The sequence below is a fragment of the Rhinoderma darwinii genome, chromosome 5 (assembly GCF_050947455.1).
Source record: "Rhinoderma darwinii isolate aRhiDar2 chromosome 5, aRhiDar2.hap1, whole genome shotgun sequence".
Lineage (NCBI taxonomy): Eukaryota > Metazoa > Chordata > Amphibia > Anura > Rhinodermatidae > Rhinoderma > Rhinoderma darwinii.
The window spans coordinates 206429985-206449595 of NC_134691.1; the positions used below are offsets into that span (position 1 = coordinate 206429985).

General features: G+C 41.8%; 1 protein-coding gene across 1 annotated transcript in view; it reads left to right on the forward strand.

Annotated features, from left to right (window-relative positions):
- DAP (death associated protein) overlaps positions 1–19611 on the forward strand; it is a 45060-nt gene that overhangs the window by 1028 nt on the left and 24421 nt on the right. Inside the window, exon 2 of the mRNA XM_075826891.1 lies at positions 5008–5113. Within this exon, the coding sequence (XP_075683006.1) occupies positions 5008–5113 (106 nt within the window). The remainder of the gene's footprint in view (positions 1–5007; positions 5114–19611) is intronic.

The following is a 19611-nucleotide window of genomic DNA, read 5'->3' on the forward strand; positions in this document are numbered from 1 at the left end:
ATGGCCGGGAAATTAATCGTGGAAAAAAAACATAACCGAAACTCAGCGCAGATAACCGAGGTCATCTTGTGCATTTCGTTTTTTTTCCCCCAGTTTCGAATGTATCTGCATCCTCAGGACGCAGATATGGTTGGAACCTATGGTAAAGCAGGGAACCGTCACATCCCTGCTCTACTATTCACTGTGTAACGTCGGCCGATCATGGCTCAGTGCAGATAGGCATGGTGGTGGCACTGCCTCGCGCCTGTCTGTGCTGAGCAGTGAGTGGCTTAGCGCATATTTTCAGAGTCCGCTGCACTTCTTATTGGTCCACCATGTCTTCAATGCCTGCCCTATTTACTTCTTGTTTAGCCTCCATGCCAGAGCGCCACGGCGAGCAGACAGTTCCCACCCTAATGGTATATACACAGATGATGGGGGTCCCTGTATATAACCTCCATCATCCCTGTATGTTACCCCCATTAACTGTATTACAGGGATAAGGGGGTTATATACAGGTACCCCCATCATCCCTGTAGATACCAGCCCAACATCCTCTCCCCTGTATATAACCCCCATTATCACTGATTATACTAGTCCGCCATGAACCCCGGATATAACCCCCCCCCCATCACCTGTGTATATTCCAATGGGACGGGCACTGTCTGCTCGCTGTGGCATGTGGGCATTGAGGCTAAACAAGAAGTAAATGGGACGGGCATTGGGGACATCGTGGACTGATTGGATCCCTGAGATGCCAGAAGTCCAGCGCAATCTGGAAATAATCATGCCGAGCCACACAGACCAGAGGAGCAGAGGGATCTCCTCCACTCTTCTTTAGAACGGGGTTAGGTGAGTGTGTATTTTATAATTATTTTTTTTTAGGCACTATTGGGACTGCGTGGGGGTAGTATACAGTGTGGGGGCCGCTATAGGGATATTATACTGTGTGGTTGGCAGTGTCTGGGGTATATTACATACAGTAGTTTACAGCTCAGGATCAATTAATTCAGTGGCATGCAAAAATGGGTATGGCCCAAAGATCGTTTATTCATCGTAATCGATGTTCAGTTGATCATGATTTTGATTTAGGTCATTATCGTCTAGCCCTGCTTGACAGCATGAAAGCCTTATTAGAAAAATGTTTCCATCAAACACCCGGCATGGTGAAGTGAAGATACAAGACCACTTACGCGTTTCGAACGCAAAATTTGTTTTTAGTCACAGCCTAGTTCTATAGTTACGTAGTTCAGGTTGAAAAAAGACACCGGTCCATAAAGTTCAACCCACTGTGTAATCCTACCGTGTTGATCCAGAGGAAGACCTAAACCCCCATGAGGTTGATGTCAATTGCCTCATTAGGGGTAAAATTTTAAATATGGAAATTCCGTATATACGGCACTGTCTGGCAGGGGTTCCCGCAACGTGCAGTATCATTACGTCACGGTAATGGTGCGGGCTCAGAAGCAGAGCCTGCACTATTACCGCCGGGTGTCAGCTGTATATTACTACTGACATCCCACTGTAACGGCCAGGACTGGAGCTAGTCTCCAATCCGGCTGATTAAACCCTCAGATGGTGCGCTCAATGGAATGAAAAATAAATAAGTTATGGCACTAGTAATGCGGAGATGAAAAAACATCCTGAAGTGCAGGCCGGAGGGGAACATTCCTTCAGTTTCAGGGCCCTAGTATTTAGGAACTAGGAAAGGGAAGGGACATAGCACATCCGCTGGAAGCGAGGGCGCCCGTATTATACCAGCGCAAAACTTTCCCAGCAATATTTTCCGAACTACAAAGGAGGAAAAGTCCCCAAAAGTTGCAGAGCGTTACAAAAGGGGGATAAGAAAGGACACCATTTATCACTGGCCTGCGCATAACGGATTGCTTCACAGCGTAACACACACCTGTGGATAATTGCATTATTTACCCCATTATTATACCCTCTTATTATGCCCTGATGTACTCCGCACAGATTACATATACCCTGATATACTCCGCCCAGCTTACATATACCCTGATGTACTCCTCACATATTACATATACCCTGATGTACTCCGCACAGATTACATATACCCTGATGTACTCCTCACAGCTCACATATATCCTGATGTACTCCGCACAGATTACATATACCCTGATGTACTCCACACAGCTCACATATATCCTGATGTACTCCTCACATATTACATATACCCTGATGTACTCCGCACAGATTACATATACCCTGATGTACTCCACACAGCTCACATATATCCTGATGTACTCCGCACAGATTACATATACCCTGATGTACTCCACACAGCTCACATATATCCTGATGTACTCCGCCCAGTTTACATATACCCTGATGTACTCCGCACGGATTACATATACCCTGATGTACTCCACCCAGCTTACATATACCCTGATGTACTCCGCACAGCTTACATATACCCTGATGTACTCCGCACAGCTTACATATACCCTGATGTACTCCGCACAGCTTACATATACCCTGATGTACTCCGCACAGATTACATATACCCCTGATATACTCCGCACAGATTACATATATCCTGATGTACTCCACACAGCTTACATATACCCTGATGTACTCCGCACAGATTACATATACCCTGATGTACTCCGCACAGATTACATATACCCTGATGTACTCCGCCCAGCTTACATATACCCTGATGTACTCCTCACATATTACATATATCCTGATGTACTCCACACAGCTTACATATACCATGATGTACTCCGCACAGATTACATATACCCTGATGTACTCCGCCCAGCTTACATATACCCTGATGTACTCCTCACATATTACATATACCCTGATGTACTCCGCACAGATTACATATACCCTGATGTACTCCGCACAGATTACATATACCCTGATGTACTCCGCACAGCTTACATATACCCTGATGTACTCCGCACAGATTACATATACCCTGATGTACTCCACACAGCTCACATATATCCTGATGTACTCCGCACAGATTACATATACCCTGATGTACTCCACACAGCTCACATATATCCTGATGTACTCCGCCCAGTTTACATATACCCTGATGTACTCCGCACGGATTACATATACCCTGATGTACTCCACCCAGCTTACATATACCCTGATGTACTCCGCACAGCTTACATATACCCTGATGTACTCCGCACAGCTTACATATACCCTGATGTACTCCGCACAGCTTACATATACCCTGATGTACTCCGCACAGCTTACATATACCCTGATGTACTCTGCACAGATTACATATACCCCTGATATACTCCGCACAGATTACATATATCCTGATGTACTCCACACAGCTTACATATACCCTGATGTACTCCGCACAGATTACATATACCCTGATGTACTCCGCACAGATTACATATACCCTGATGTACTCCGCACAGATTACATATACCCTGATGTACTCCGCCCAGCTTACATATACCCTGATGTACTCCTCACATATTACATATATCCTGATGTACTCCACACAGCTTACATATACCATGATGTACTCCGCACAGATTACATATACCCTGATGTACTCCGCCCAGCTTACATATACCCTGATGTACTCCTCACATATTACATATACCCTGATGTACTCCGCACAGATTACATATACCCTGATGTACTCCGCACAGATTACATATACCCTGATGTACTCCTCACATATTACATATACCCTGATGTACTCCGCCCAGCTTACATATACCCTGATGTACTCCGCACAGATTACATATATCCTGATGTACTCCGCACAGATTACATATACCCTGATGTACCCGCACAGTTTACATATATCCTGATGTACTCCGCACAGATTACATATACCCTGATGTACTCCTCACATATTACATATATCCTGATGTACTCCTCACATATTACATATACCCTGATGTACTCCTCACATATTACATATATCCTGATGTACTCCGCACAGATTACATATATCCTGATGTACTCCGCCCAGCTTACATATACCCTGATGTACTCCTCACATATTACATATACCCTGATGTACTCCGCACAGATTACATATATCCTGATGTACTCCGCACAGATTACATATATCCTGATGTACTCCGCACAGATTACATATATCCTGATGTACTCCGCACAGATTACATATGCCCTGATGTACTCCGCACAGATTACATATGCCCCCACATTACACCGCATTCTAAATTATGCAAATGTTATTTTTCGCTAATTTTCCTAAATAGTCGATGCAAATGACAGTCAGTATAATCTTCAAGCCATCAACCGCTGGAGTATAATGCAAATTTTTATTGAACAAATCTCCTAATGATAAGTTTTTTTTTTAGAAGTAAAAAAACTCAAAACTAATTATCACAGGTGTCTGAGATTGATTACAATGATCCAAAGAGCCCTAAGGGTATGTTCACACGATGAGAGGCATTTACGTGTGAAAAGACAGACTGTTAACGGCTGCCTCGTTTCACACGTAAATGCTCCTCGTAATTTACGAGGAGTCTGAGACGCTCTGAGACGCTCGTGCGTGCGCGTTCTCGTGACCATTTAAGAGGTTCTGTGCGTCAGGCACTGTTTGGGTCGGATTCTTAGTCACGTGGATTTTTATGCATGTTTTTTTTATGAAACCTTAACCCTTTGATGCAAAGAGCATGAAGGCACTCATGATAAGTGCTGGGTGCATTTTTTATTTTTTTTACACTGTGCCAGGTGTTTGCGTTTAGAAAATATATGGGTATTTGGGTATAATATGATTTTTAGATTTTAAAATTACGGTTTTTGTGTTTGTCAAATGTTACTGATCGTGCCACTGATAACTATCTGCGGCATGATCAAACAACATCAATGTATCAATAATAGTTTCATGCAGTCAAACGACCAATTATCGTTATGATTGCTCAAAATCATGACACTAATTGCCCTGTGTAAAGGTGCCTATATAAAGTATGCCAAGCTTCTGGAGTTACTTATTTAGGTTGTTTATACTTTTAAAGCTGTTACTTTTATTATGCTGTTTTTCAGTGAAGGCTGGAGGTATGAGAATTGTACAGAAGCACCCACATGCTCCCCATGCAGAATCAAAGGAGGATAAAAAGCAAGACGAGGAGAACTGGGAAAGTGGTATTGTGTAAGTGTTGGCACATGCATTTTGGATGATGATGTACATTTTTTTGCAGCAATTATTTTTGTTTTCACTGTAAATGGGTATCAAAAAGATCAGTAACTGTTAAAGAGGCTCTGTCACCAGATTTTGCAACCCCTATCTGCTATTGCAGCAGATCGGCGCTGCAATGTAGATTACAGTAACGTTTTTATTTTTAAAAAACGAGCATTTTTGGCCAAGTTATGACCATTTTTATATTTATGCAAATGAGGCTTGCAAAAGTACAACTGGGCGTGTTGAAAAGTAAAAGTACAACTGGGCGTGTATTATGTGCGTACATCGGGGCGTGTTTACTACTTTTACTAGCTGGGCGTTGTGTATAGAAGTATCATCCACCATCCACTTCTCTTCAGAACGCCCAGCTTCTGGCAGTGCAGACACAGCCGTGTTCTCAAGAGATCACGCTGTGTCGTCACTCACAGGTCCTGCATCGTGTCGGACGAGCGAGGACACATCGGCACCAGAGGCTACAGATGATTCTGCAGCAGCATCGGCGTTTGCAGGTAAGTCGATGTAGCTACTTACCTGCAAATGCTGATGCTGCTGCAGAATCAACTGTAGCCTCTGGTGCCGACACGATGCAGGACCTGTGAGTGACGTCACAGATCTGCACTGCCAGAAGCTGGGCGTTCTGAAGAGAAGTGGATGATACTTCTCATCAGAAAGCCCAGCTAGTAAAAGTAGTAAACACGCCCCGATGTACGCACATAATACACGCCCACTTGTACTTTTACTTTTCAACACGCCCAGTTGTACTTTTGCAAGACTCATTTGCATAAATACGAAAATGGTCATAACTTGGCCAAAAATGCTCGTTTTTTAAAAATAAAAACGTTACTGTAATCTACATTGCAGCGCCGATCTGCTGCAATAGCAGATAGGGGTTGCAAAATCTGGTGACAGAGCCTCTTTAACATTTTTTTTTTTTAAACTCGTTTTATTGAAAGAATTGTACAATACAAACGTCCATAGTACATGACAGGAAATAAACACATTTATGTATTCATACACATTTAACACAGATGCATAGTAGCTATGGTGGTTTTTAACATGTCATAACCCAATAGATCACATAGTTAGCCCTCAGAGACAACACACTAACATCCCAACGGGCAAAATACTTTCCCAGGCCAGTTTGATTTGTTCCATATAAATATAGAGATCTTATAAGTAACCAGTCATGCAACACTCGTCCTCCTCAATGCTGCATCAACTGGTCCCTCATGTCTGTAAATCTGTTCGGAGTATACAGGGTACATGATGAATCACACCAAATCTGCCATATTTTATAAAATTTACCAACACACCCTCTTTTCTTATATAATACTCGCTCATATGGTATAATGGAATTGATCAGCGATTTCCATTTCATCACCCTAGGAGGTCTCTGATCCATCCACCGAAGTGCGATGGTCTTCCTTGCCATAAACAACACTTCGCGCAATAAAATACGCATGTGAAATGGCCATTGATCTTCAGGCAGCACCCCAAATAGACAGATCTTAGGTGAAAAGGGGATCGGCTGCTTCACCACTTCCTCAACCACTTTCAACACCTCCCCCCAAAAGGAGGCCACCACTGGACAATCCCAAATCATGTGCCAGAAATCAGATCTGGGAAAACGGCACCTGTGACATTCAGTGCTAGGATATCTGCCCATTCTATGCAATCTCACCGGCGTGAGATAACTCTGATGAACTATAGCTAATTGGATCATTTTGTTATTTGCCGCCGGTGACACAGACACAGGAGATGAAAGTATATCCTCCCATTCCTCCTCTGTCAGATCAGGTATCAGGCTCTCCCATTTATCTTTTACCGGTAATTTGACATTGGCCAGTTTAGCATGTATAAGGGCCGTGTAGACCGCAGAGATCAGCCCCCGGGGGCCCTGCGATTTAAAAACTCCAATCAAAGGGAATCGTGAGAATTCTTGATCTGACCTAGGGTATTGACTTGCGAGAGCATGTCGCAGCTGCAGATATCTATAAAAACTTTCCCTAGGAATTTGGAAGTCCTCTTGCATTTGCGCAAAGGATTTAAGGACATTATCCTTATACACATCCCCAATTCTATGTACCTCAAATCCATCCCAAAATGAGGGGGCCTGCCCCTCCATTAGATGTGAAAGAAGGGGGTTATCCCATAATGGCATGTCCACTTGTACATCCGTATATGCATAAATTTGTTTGGCCACCGTCCATGCCTGCACGGCCGCCTTGTGGATTGGGAGCATTCTTTTATAAGTTCCCGGGGAGCTTTCTAGCACTGGCCAAAGGTGCACTAGATGCAAATATGTAGCGAGGTGCTGTTCCCTCATTGGTAACGGGTCCGACCCAGTCCATAGCTGTAAATATCTCAACTGCCCAGCTAAATAGTACATAAACAAATCCGGTAGTGCCAATCCCCCCTCCTGTTTGGGTCTCTGCAGAGTAGCCAAACTAAGTTTGGATCTATTGGATCCCCATATAAAAGCCGGGAATAATGCATGTAGGGTTTTAAAAAAGGCCTTATATACCGGTATGGCTGCGTGCTCCAGAACATACAGACATTTTGGGAGAATAACCATTTTAATTAAATTTACACGACCCGTCACTGCCAGTGGAAGTGCCCCCCACACCTTGAATTTGAGCCTGATATAGTCTAACAGAGGCAGTATGTTGGTGATTCGGTCATACCTATGATCTCTGTTTATGATAATACCCAGATATTTAAAGGACGACACTACCTGCAGGCCGTGCTCAGCTTCCGCCCACCCCACTTCCTTCAAGGGCATGAAAAATGATTTGTTCCAATTAACATGTAGGCCAGAAAATCTACCGAATTGGTTCAGGATTTCAATAGCTAGCCCCAAGTTGTCTCTCGGGTATGACATATACAATATCACATCATCGGCGTACAAACTAATCCTCTCTTCTCGTAGCCTCTTTAACATTTAACTAGTAACTACACTTTCATCAAACTTTTGATATCTCAGAGAGACGTATAAAAGTTGATCGGTGGAGTCCGGGTGCTGAGACCCCCCCCACCGTTGCTGAAACTAAGTTGCAGAAGGCATCAGTTGAACACTTTGCGCCTTCAGCTGTGATCGGCGCTCCTCGTCTGCCTGAAGACGGCTTACATAGACGTTCTATAAGAGCAGTCTTCAGCTTGACAGGGAGCGCTGATTCCAACTAAAGGTGCACCTTCGTTTCAGCAACCGTGGGGGTCTCGGAATCCGGACGCCCACCGATCCAAACTTTTGATATGTCTCTGACATTTCAAAAGTTTTTATGAAAGTGTAGTCACTCTTTTAATCAGCATAACCGTTTTCTAGTTATCTTATTTACCGGGTTATGCAACACCCATATTAACCATATGGAAATGTAACAGATCCCTCAAATGGGAATTTTCATCACAGAATTGAGAATTGCTGGGATATATCCTCTCTTTCTGATATGACTTTTCAGCATATGAGGAATAACACTATTTCTGGCCATTATATGACCCGTATATGGCTTATAACTCTTACCAGCAGCCTGTTTCTGTCTCACTCTGCTCCTGCTTTTTCCTCCTGCTCACACCTCCCATCTCCATAGACTAGTATGCAGCGTGTCTGTTGCTGACTCACTCGCTCTCTCTGCTCCCTCCTCCTGCTCCCACTCCCCTCTCCATGGACTTGTATGGATAGGCAATGAAGAGACACGCCCCACTTTCTGCAGTCCGTCAATTCTAGTCTTTGCTTAAGAGTGGGTGGCGGCAGATTACAGAAAGGGAGACACCTAGTGGAAGTAACTTCACACAGAATTTGCATGGGTACAACAACTAAATTTTGTCCGTAATTAAATTACAAAATGTATCTATATCCGGTATACTATATTAGAATAAAGTTGTTTGAAACGTTAGTGTCCATTTAACACATCAATGTGTTACTACACACAGCCCATTGATTTCAATGGGAATTGTGTGATTTTCTATTCCATTTACCTTACTTTGGCACTGCAGGGGAATTAAATATTTCATATTAAATCCTATAGCTGTATTTACAGTTCTGGTGGAAATAGTGGACAAGCATGTAGCTCCTATCATAAAGGGGGAAAATGTGTTATTCCAATATGAGATTACTGTACAGTACTTTCGTCACATCTGGAGTATTTCCCGATGTAAGCGTCTAATTTGCACTCGTGTGAATGGAGCCAGAATGATAAGCTCTGCCATGTGCTGAATACAGCAAATCTCTCTAAACCAATCTTCCAGGGAAGCTCAGGATGTTTCCAGTATACATGACTCAATTTTTTTATGTAGATTCATTCCATATAAACAACTGTAAACTCGTTTTTTTAATATAAACATACACATTAACTGTATCTTACAGACATATAATGGGATATTCTCTTCAAAGGATTGGCCACTTTTTATATATAAATAAGAATAAGGCACAGAGTAAGGCAGAGCTGGAGCAGGAGGGTGAAACTGTGGGGGTGCGTATCAGGGTTGCACGATGCATCGAAATATTGATACTATTTCGATGCCGTGCACCCTCAAACGGCTCAATACCGTTAATTCATGTATTTCGATACTAAGCTGTGTGGCCGCCAATACAGCCTTTGCCACGCTCCTGGCAAGTGTGCGCGCGATCAGCATGATGTGATGCGGCCGGCGCTGCACTAATGAGCGTCAACAAGGAAGACAGAGAACATGGCGGGTGCACTGCAAAACACCAATGTTCTGTCTTTAGTGCAGGTGCCGCCGCTCATTAGTGCAGCGCCGGCTGCATTACATCATGCTGACCGCACGCACACTTGTCAGGAGCGTGGCAAAGGCTGTATTGGCGGCCACACAGCTTAGTATCGAAATACATGAATTAACGGTATTGAGCCGTTTGAGGGTGCACGGCATCGAAATAGTATCAATATTTCGATGCATGGCTGATTCCGATCCAGGAGAAATCCCTGACTTCACTGTCCCTATATGGACACTGAAGTCAGGAACTTCTCCTGAAGCGGTCCCCCACAGGGGGGGGTGTCTATGTACAAGGGGGCTGTGTGGTGCTATCTACAGGGGGGCTGTTTGTGTTACTACCTACAGGGGGAGGGCCTGTGTGGCACTACCTACAGGGGGGGGGGCGAGCCTGTGTGGCACTACCTACAGGGGAGCCAGTTTGGCACTACCTACAAGGGGGCTGTGGCAGTATTTGTCGACAGCCATATAAGGGCTTGTTTTTTGTGGGACCATATAATGTACTGGGAAACGGAAAAAAATATTTGTGGGGTCAAATGGGCAAAACAGCGACTGCGCCATTTTTGGGGGGTTTCGCTTTTACAGTGTTCATTGTACGGTAAATACTATGGAGCGATGGATGAGAATGCACCTGCTGCTCCATTCACTGTCTGAAAATGAAGGAAACCGCTGAGTCCTTCACTCAGCTGTTTGTCATTACCATAGGCATTGAGTGGAGTGGCATCGCGCACGCTCGACCGCTGCTTCATTCAATCTCTTCAATGCGGACAATCGGTGGGGACCCCAGCGATCAGAAAATTATCCCCTATCCTGTGGAAATATCCCTTTTAACCATTTTTTTCCCACAAAGTAGGTTGAACATAGTTTTTTCCCAGCTCCCTTTTTAAATATTGGCAGTACTTTAGCCATGCGCCAGTCCTGTGGAACAGACCCTATCATTATGTAACCATTAAATATAAGAAATAAGTGTCTCTAACGGTGCTTAAAGGGGTTGAACCAGAATAAACATTTATCACTTTTCCACAGGAACCCCCCCCCCCGCAATTGCTCCTCACTGCACCTCCCCCAGTGAGGAGGAGCTTGAATGGCGGTCGAGCAATTTTTATAGGCATGATAGAAACTTGGCAGTTTTTGTCATTCCCATAGACTTTGAATAGTTTGGCAGCACCCATGCTCGACCGCTGCTCTATTCAGAGTCCTCTTCACTGCAATAAAGCAGTGAGGAGGGACTGGGGGTTCGGGACCCCTGCTCTTGCGATCGGTTGGGGTCCCAGCGGCGAGTCACCCATCTATCAGACGATTAGTACCTATAATCTGGATATGTGATAATTGTCTATTCTGCGACATCTCCTTTAATGCTCTCTAAACTTTGGTGTGTCATCTGGACCCGGTGACTTGTCTATTTTAGTCTTTTTAAAGTGGCTCTGCACTTCTTTCTGTGTTAGACAGGTGACCTATAATGGAGTTTCTTACACTTGACATTTCATGTTATTCTGTGAAAACCGTAGAGAAGAAACTGTTCAATAAATTAGCTTTCTCTTCATTGACTTCCATGATTCCTTCCTGACTCTCTTACCATTTATATAATTGAAGACTTTTTTTTTTATTTTTTTTACCTAATTTTATTATTTTCTCAATAATGCTTTTGCTTCTTCACTGCCTTCCTATTTTATTAAATTCAATGCTTTCTTTTAGTTATTTGTTTCTACTACATCTGTTTTGATTTTTTTTATACCCTTTTATTTCCAGAAGGTATATACGTTTCACAATGAAAATTTAAAAGGTTTTTAATCCATTTACAGTAGGTCACGTATATGTATGTGATAGCCGCCAAGAGGATGTATGTTTTAGCGGAGCGTTAGAAAGAGGGGGCTGTCCCCTCAGACAGCTCATTGCCATCTTTGTGCTCTTATTAAGCCAGGGATAAAAAAAAAACCACAATATACTACATACATTTATACATAAAATTATTGCAGTATATTATGCAGTTAAAAAAAAAAAAAGTACAGTTAAAAACCGTTAAATGTATTTTTTAATGTACAAAATAAAAATATTACCACTAAAAAAATTGTACCTTATTTTCCCTCAAGTAATGTAAAATATTTTTTGAAATAACATAACTGGTATCCCCTCATCCGTAAAAGTCCAAACTACCAACATTATTTAACCCGCACGGTTATAAAAATTAAAATCGCCAGAATTGCTGTTTTTAGTCACCTAAGCTCCCGAAAAATGTAATAAGTGATGCAAAAAAAATAAAAATCGCACGTACCCCAAATTAAGACCAAGTGGCCCTGCAAACGCAAACCCTCATGTCGCTCAGTCGACAGAAAAATAAAAAGTTATGGCTCTCAGAATATGGCTGCACAAAAAAAAATGTTCTTTGTAGAGCTGTTAAAACGTAAAAAAAAACGATCAATTTGGTATTGCTGTAAACTTATTGACTCGTTGAATAACGTTTTTACCCCACGGTAAATATATATATACATACATACATACATACATACATACATACAAGGAGAAAGCAGCAGCACTCACAGGGAAATCAATGAACTGGTGCCCAGCAAAAACGTCCTGATCCTCGGACGAAATGTCAGATCTAGCAAAAGAAGATATGCTTGATAAAGATCCTATTGTAGGATTGAAACGTCGCTTTTGTATTGGAATTGAATAAACCACCATTTTCTTCATTGGCGTGCCGCATATCTTCTTTTGCTATATATATAATATATATATAATGCGCAAGATGAGGAGAATCGTCATTATTTGGTGGGAATGTTAATAACAAAATTGTATTTCTGGAAAGCCTAGATAAGATAGCATAGCAACACTATCCACAGAGAAGTTTGTGCATGCATCTCCCCTGGTCTCTGCAGGAGGGGCTGTACTACTGGAGCATGTAAAAAACGGAGAATTCCCATTTCAGCTGCCATGCCGAGTGACTACACAGGAAGTACAGGAAGGAAGTGTGTCTCCAATATGGCCGCCCTCAGGGAAGGTTTTACAAATAAAAAATAAATGGCTACAACATTAACCCCTCAGTGACCAGCCTATTTCAGGCTTTAATGACACATATATACAGTGAAGGAAATAAGTATTTGATCCCTTGCTGATTTTGTAAGTTTGCCCACTGTCAAAGTCATGAACAGTCTAGAATTTTTAGGCTAGGTTAATTTTACCAGTGAGAGATAGATTATATTTAAAAAAAAAACAGAAAATCACATTGTCAAAATTATATATATTTATTTGCATTGTGCACAGAGAAATAAGTATTTGATCCCCTACCAACCATTAAGAGTTCAGCCTCCTCCAGACCAGTTACACGCTCCAAATCAACTTGGTGCCTGCATTAAAGACAGCTGTCTTACATGGTCACCTGTATAAAAGACTCCTGTCCACAGACTCAATCGGTCTGACTCTAACCTCTACAACATGGGCAAGACCAAAGATCTTTCTAAGGATGTCAGAGACAAGATCATAGACCTGCACAAGGCTGGAATGGGCTACAAAACCATAAGTAAGACGCTGGGTGAGAAGGAGACAACTGTTGGTGTAATAGTAAGAAAATGGAAGACATACAAAATGACTGTCAATCGACATCGATCTGGGGCTCCATGCAAAATCTCACCTTGTGGGGTATCCTTGATCCTGAGGAAGGTGAGAGCTCAGCCGAAAACTACACGGGGGGAACTTGTTAATGATCTCAAGGCAGCTGGGACCACAGTCACCAAGAAAACCATTTTTAACACATTACGCCGTAATGGATTAAAATCCTGCAGTGCCCGCAAGGTCCCCCTGCTCAAGAAGGCACATGTACAGGCCCGTCTGAAGTTTGCAAATGAACATCTGGATGATTCTGAGAGTGATTGGGAGAAGGTGCTGTGGTCAGGTGAGACTAAAATTGAGCTCTTTGGCATTAACTCAACTCGCCGTGTTTGGAGGAAGAGAAATGCTGCCTATGACCCAAAGAACACCGTCCCCACTGTCAAGCATGGAGGTGGAAACATTATGTTTTGGGGGTGTTTCTCTGCTAAGGGCACAGGACTACTTCACCGCATCAATGGGAGAATGGATGGAGCCATGTACAGTCAAATCCTGAGTGACAACCTCCTTCCCTCCACCAGGACATTAAAAATGGCTCGTGGCTGGGTCTTCCAGCACGACAATGACCCGAAACATACAGCCAAGGCAACAAAGGAGTGGCTCAAAAAGAAGCACATTAAGGTCATGGAGTGGCCTAACCAGTCTCCAGACCTTAATCCCATCGAAAACTTATGGAGGGAGCTGAAGATCCGAGTTGCCAAGCGACAGCCTCAAAATCGTAATGATTTACAGAGGATCTGCAAAGAGGAGTGGGCCAAAATTCCATCTAACGTGTGCAAACCTCATCATCAACTACTAAAAACGTCTGACTGCTGTGCTTGCCAACAAGGGTTTTGCCACCAAGTATTAAGTCTTGTTTGCCAAAGGGATCAAATACTTATTTCTCTGTGCACAATGCAAATAAATATATATAATTTTGACTGTGATTTTTCAGTTTTTTTTTTTTATATAATCTATCTCTCACTGGTAAAATTAACCTAGCCTAAAAATTCTAGACTGTTCATGTCTTTGACAGTGGGCAAACTTACAAAATCAGCAAGGGATCAAATACTTATTTCCTTCACTATATATATATATATATATATATATATATATATATTTATTTATTTCTTCCCATCGTCTCATTTAACTCCTTCCCTCTTTGGCCGCTTTTGACCTTCCTGACAGAGCCTCATTTTTCAAATCTGACATGTTTCACTTTATGTGGTAATAACTCCGGAATGCTTTTACCTATCCAAGTGATTCTGAGATTGTTTTCTCGTGACACATTGGACTTTATGTTACTGGCAAAATTTGCCCGATACATTCAGTATTTAATTGTGAAAAACACCAAAATTTAGCGAAAAATTGCAAAAATGTGCATTTTTCTCAATTTAAATGTATCTGCTTGTAAGACAGGCAGTTATACCACACAAAAATGTTGCTAACTAACATCCCCCATATGTCTACTTTAGATTGGCATCGTTTTTTGAACATAATTTTATATTTCTAGGACGTTACAAGGCTTAGAACTTTAGCAGCAATTTCTCACATTTTCAAGAAAATTTCAAAATGCTATTTTTACAGGGGCCAGTTCAGTTGTGAAGTGGCTTTGAGGTCCTTAGATATTAGAAACCCCCAATAAGTCACCCCATTTTAAAAACTGCACTCCTCAAAGTATTCAAAACAGCATTTAGAACGTTTCTTAACCCTTTAGACATTGCGCAGGAATTAAGGCAAAGTAGAGGTGAAATTTACAAAGTTCATTATTTTTTCCCAGAAATTCATTTTGAATCCATTTTTTTTGTACCACAGAATGTTTTACCCAAGAAATGCAACTCAATATTTATTGCCCAGGTTCTGCAGTTTTAGGAAATATCCCAGATGTGGCTCTAGTGTGCTACTGGACTGAAGCACCGGCCTCAGAAGCAAAGGAGCACCTGGTGGATTTTGGGTCTCCTTTTTATTAGAATATATTTTAGGCATCATGTCAGCTTTGAACAGGTCTTGTGGAACTAAAACAGTGGAAACCCCCCAAAAGTGACCCCATTTGGGAAACTACACCCCTCGAGGAATTTATCTAGGGGTGTAGCAAGCATTTTGACCGGCCAGTTTTTTTGCAAAAATTTTTGGAACTAGGCCATGAAAAAAATCTACATTTTTTTCAAATAAAATGTAGGTTTAGCTAATTTTTTTTCATTTCCAAAAGAACTAAAGTAGAAAAAGCACCAACATTTGTAGAGCAATTTCTCCTGAGTAAAACAATACCCCACATGTGGTAATAAACGGTTATTTGGACACACAGCAGGGCTTAGAAGGGAAAGAGCGCTATTTGCAAAGCCCCCTAGGGGACAAAACAGTGGAAACCCCCAACAAGTGACCCCATTTTAGAAACTATACCCCTTGAGGAAATTATCTAGGGGTATAGTGAGCATTTTGACCCCACAAGTTTTTTGCAGAAATTTTTGGAAGTAGGCTGTGAAAATGAAAATCTACATTTTTTTCAAATAAAATGTAGGTTTAGCTAATTTTTTTTCATTTCCACAAGTACTGAAGGAGAAAAAGCACCATAAAATTAGTAAAGCAACTTCTCCCGAGTAAAACAATACCCCACATGTGGTCATAAACGGCTGTTTGGACACACGGTAGGGCTCAGAATGGAACTAGCACCATTTGGATTTTGGATAGTGTCTGGGCGCCATGTCACATTTGCTGAGCCCCTGTAGTACTAGTACAGTGGAAACACCCCAAAATTGACTCCATTTGGGAAACTGCACCCCCTGAGGAATCATCTAGGGGTATAGTGAAAATTTTGATCCCAAAGGTTTTTTGCTGAATTAATTAGAATTAAGCTATGAAAATGAAGAAAAAAAATTTTTTTCCAACAAGATGTCGTTTTAGATCAACATTTTTACAAGGAATAGAGAAGAAAAAGCACGCCAACATTTGTAAAGAAATTTCTTCCGAGTACGGTAACACCCCATATGTGGTTATAATCAGCTGTTTACGTATATGGGAGCATTCAGAAGAAAAGGAGCAGTATTTATCTTTTGGAGCGTAGATTTTTCTGGAATGGTTTGCGGACGCCATGTTGCATTTGCAAAACCCCTGATGTACCAAACAAAAGTGACCCCGTTTTAGAAACTACACCCCTAAAGGCATTTATCAAGGGGTGTAGTGAGAATTTAGACATCACAGGTGTTTTTCAGAAATGAATACGCAGTGGATGGTGCAAAGTGAAAATTGCAATTTTTCCACTGATCTGCCTGTTCACCGCACAATATGTTGTGCCCTTAGAGAATCTTACCCCATAAATTGTTAAGTGGGTTCTCCCGGGTATGGTAATGCCTTACTTGTGGCCATAAATTGCTGTTTGGGCACACTGTAGGGCTAAGAAGGAATAGACCGCCATTTTGAGCATGGATTTTGCTTGGTAGTTTTGTTCGAGTTTTGCTGGTATTTCCGTTTTATAATGTGGTGGCATATATGTGATCTGTGCGGAGTATATCAGGGGTATATGTAATCTGTGCGGAGTACATCAGGGGTATATGTAATCTGTGCGGAGTACATCAGGGGTATATGTAATCTGTGCGGAGTACATCAGGGTATATGTAATCTGTGCGGAGTACATCAGGGTATAATAATGGGGTAAATAATACAATTATCCATAGATGTGTGTTACGCTGTGAAGCAATCCGTTATGCGCAGGCCGGTGTCACACTGATAAACGGTTTTCTTTCTTATCCCCCTTCTGTAACGCTCTGCACCTTTTGGGGACTTTTTCTCCTTCGTAGTTTGGGAAATATTGCTGGGAAAGTTTTGCGCTGGTATAATACGGGCGCCCTCGCTTCCAGCGGATGTGCTATGTCCCTTCCCTTTCCTAGTTCCTAAATACTAGGGCCCTGAAACTGAAGGAATGTGCCCCTCCGGCCTGCGCATTGAGATGTTTCTTCATCACCGCATTACTAGTGCCGTAACTTTTTTGTTTTTCAGTTGATTGAGCGGTGTGTGGGCTTATTTTTTGCGAGACGGGCTGTAGATTTTATTGGTACCATTTTAGAACACATACGACTTTTTGATCACTTTTTATTTCATTTTTTGGTAAAGGAAATAACCAAAAACAAGCAATTCTGGAATCGTTTTTTATTGTTTTTTTTATCGGCATCCACAGTGCGCCCTAAATTACATGTTAGCTTTATTCTGCGGGTCGATACGATTACGGCGATACCAAATTTATATAGTTTTTTTAATGTATTGCAGCTTTTGCACAATAAAATCACTTTTTTTATAAAATCATTTGTTTTCTGTGTCGCCATATTCTAAGACCCATAACTTTTTTATTTTTGCGTGCACAAAGCGGTGTCAGGGATTATTTTTTGCGGGACGGATTGCCGTTTTTATTAGTACTATTTTGGAGTAAATGTGACTTTTTGATCACTTTTTATAGCATTTTTTGGAAGGAGATGTGACCTAAAAACAAAGATTCTGGCATTGTTTTTTATGTTTTTTTACGGCGTTCACCGTGCGGGATAAATTACATAATAGTTTTGTAGTTTGGGTCGTTACGGACGCGGCGATACTAATTATGTATAGTTTTTTTTAATTTTTACGGTTTTTCCCATAATAAAAGACTTACTATGGGAAAAAAGTCAGTTTAGCTTTATTTTTATTTGAAAAGTGTGTGTTTTTATTGTTTTACCGCATTTTTATTAACTTTTTTTTAGTTTTTTGACTTGTCCCACTAGGGGACATGAGGGCCTGATGCCCTGATCGCTACTCTAATACAATGCACTACATACGTAGTGCAGTGTATTAGTGCTGTCAGTTATTCACTGACAGCAAGCCTATGAGGACACACCGCAGGCGGGTCCTCATCGGCTCCTGTACAAGGCAGACTCGGACGCCATTTTCTGGCGTCCGATTGCCACAGCAACCCAGCGATTGCATCACTGGGTTGCCGGTAGGGTGAAAACCTATCAGATGCTGAGCTCTATTGAGCGCAGCATCTGAGGGGTTAATCTGCCGGATCGGAGAGTAGCTCCGGTCCTGGCAGTTACAGGAGGGTGCCAGCTGTATAATACAGCGGTCACCCCGCGGTGATGGTGCCGGCTCTGCTTCTGAGCCCGCACAATCACTGCGCCGTACATGTACGGCGCTTTGCGGGAAGCATGTCGGGAAGGGGTTAAAGAGAGATCTTATTTTTGTGTAGACATAGCTGTATAAGGACTTTTTTTTTTTTTGCGGGATCAGTTTGATTTTTTTAATTGCACCATTTTGTGGTACATATTTTTTGATTAACTTTTTTTTTTTTGAGGGGGGGGGGGAGAAAAAAACCCAGCAATTCCGTCATTGTTCTATGCGTTTTGAATTTATGCCGTTTAACGTGCGGCGTAAATAACATGTTACTTTTATGGGTCGGTACGATTACGGCGATACCACATATGTAGAGGTTCTTTATGTTTTACTACTTTTGTACAATCAAAACACTTTTGAACTGAAATTATTTGTTGTTGCATCGTCTCTTTCCAAGAGCCATCAGTTTTTTATTTTGCCGTTAATTTAGTGATATGTGGGCTTGTTTTTTGTGGGACGAGACGTAGTTTTCATTGGTACTTTTTATGGATACATGGGACTTATTTCTAAAAATAGCAATTTTGCCATAGCTTTTTTTTTTCTTTTTTTTTACGGTGTTCACCTTGCGGTTTAAATGACATGTTAACTTCATTGTTCGGGTCATTACGGTCGCGGCTATACCATATGTGTACATTTATTTATTTTTACACTTATAATAAAGAAGAACCACTTTTTAATTGAAGAAATGTTTTTGTTTTGTTTTTTAACTGTAATCTTTATTAATAATTTTTATTTAACACCTATTTTATTAGTCCCACTAGGGAACGGCACTATACGATCTTTTGATTGCTGCTATAATACTTTGTTATACTTAGTATACCAAAGAATTATAGCCTGTCAGTGTAAAACTGAAAAGTACCTATTAGGCATATAACCAGGGTAGGCCTGGGGGCCTTTATTAGGCCCCCGGCTGCCATGACACCCCAACACCCCGTCCGCGTTTTCATTTGCTGGCCACTGATGGGTGACAGAGGGAGCTCCCTCTGTAAACTACGTAAATGCTGCGGTCGCTATTGACCGCAGCATTT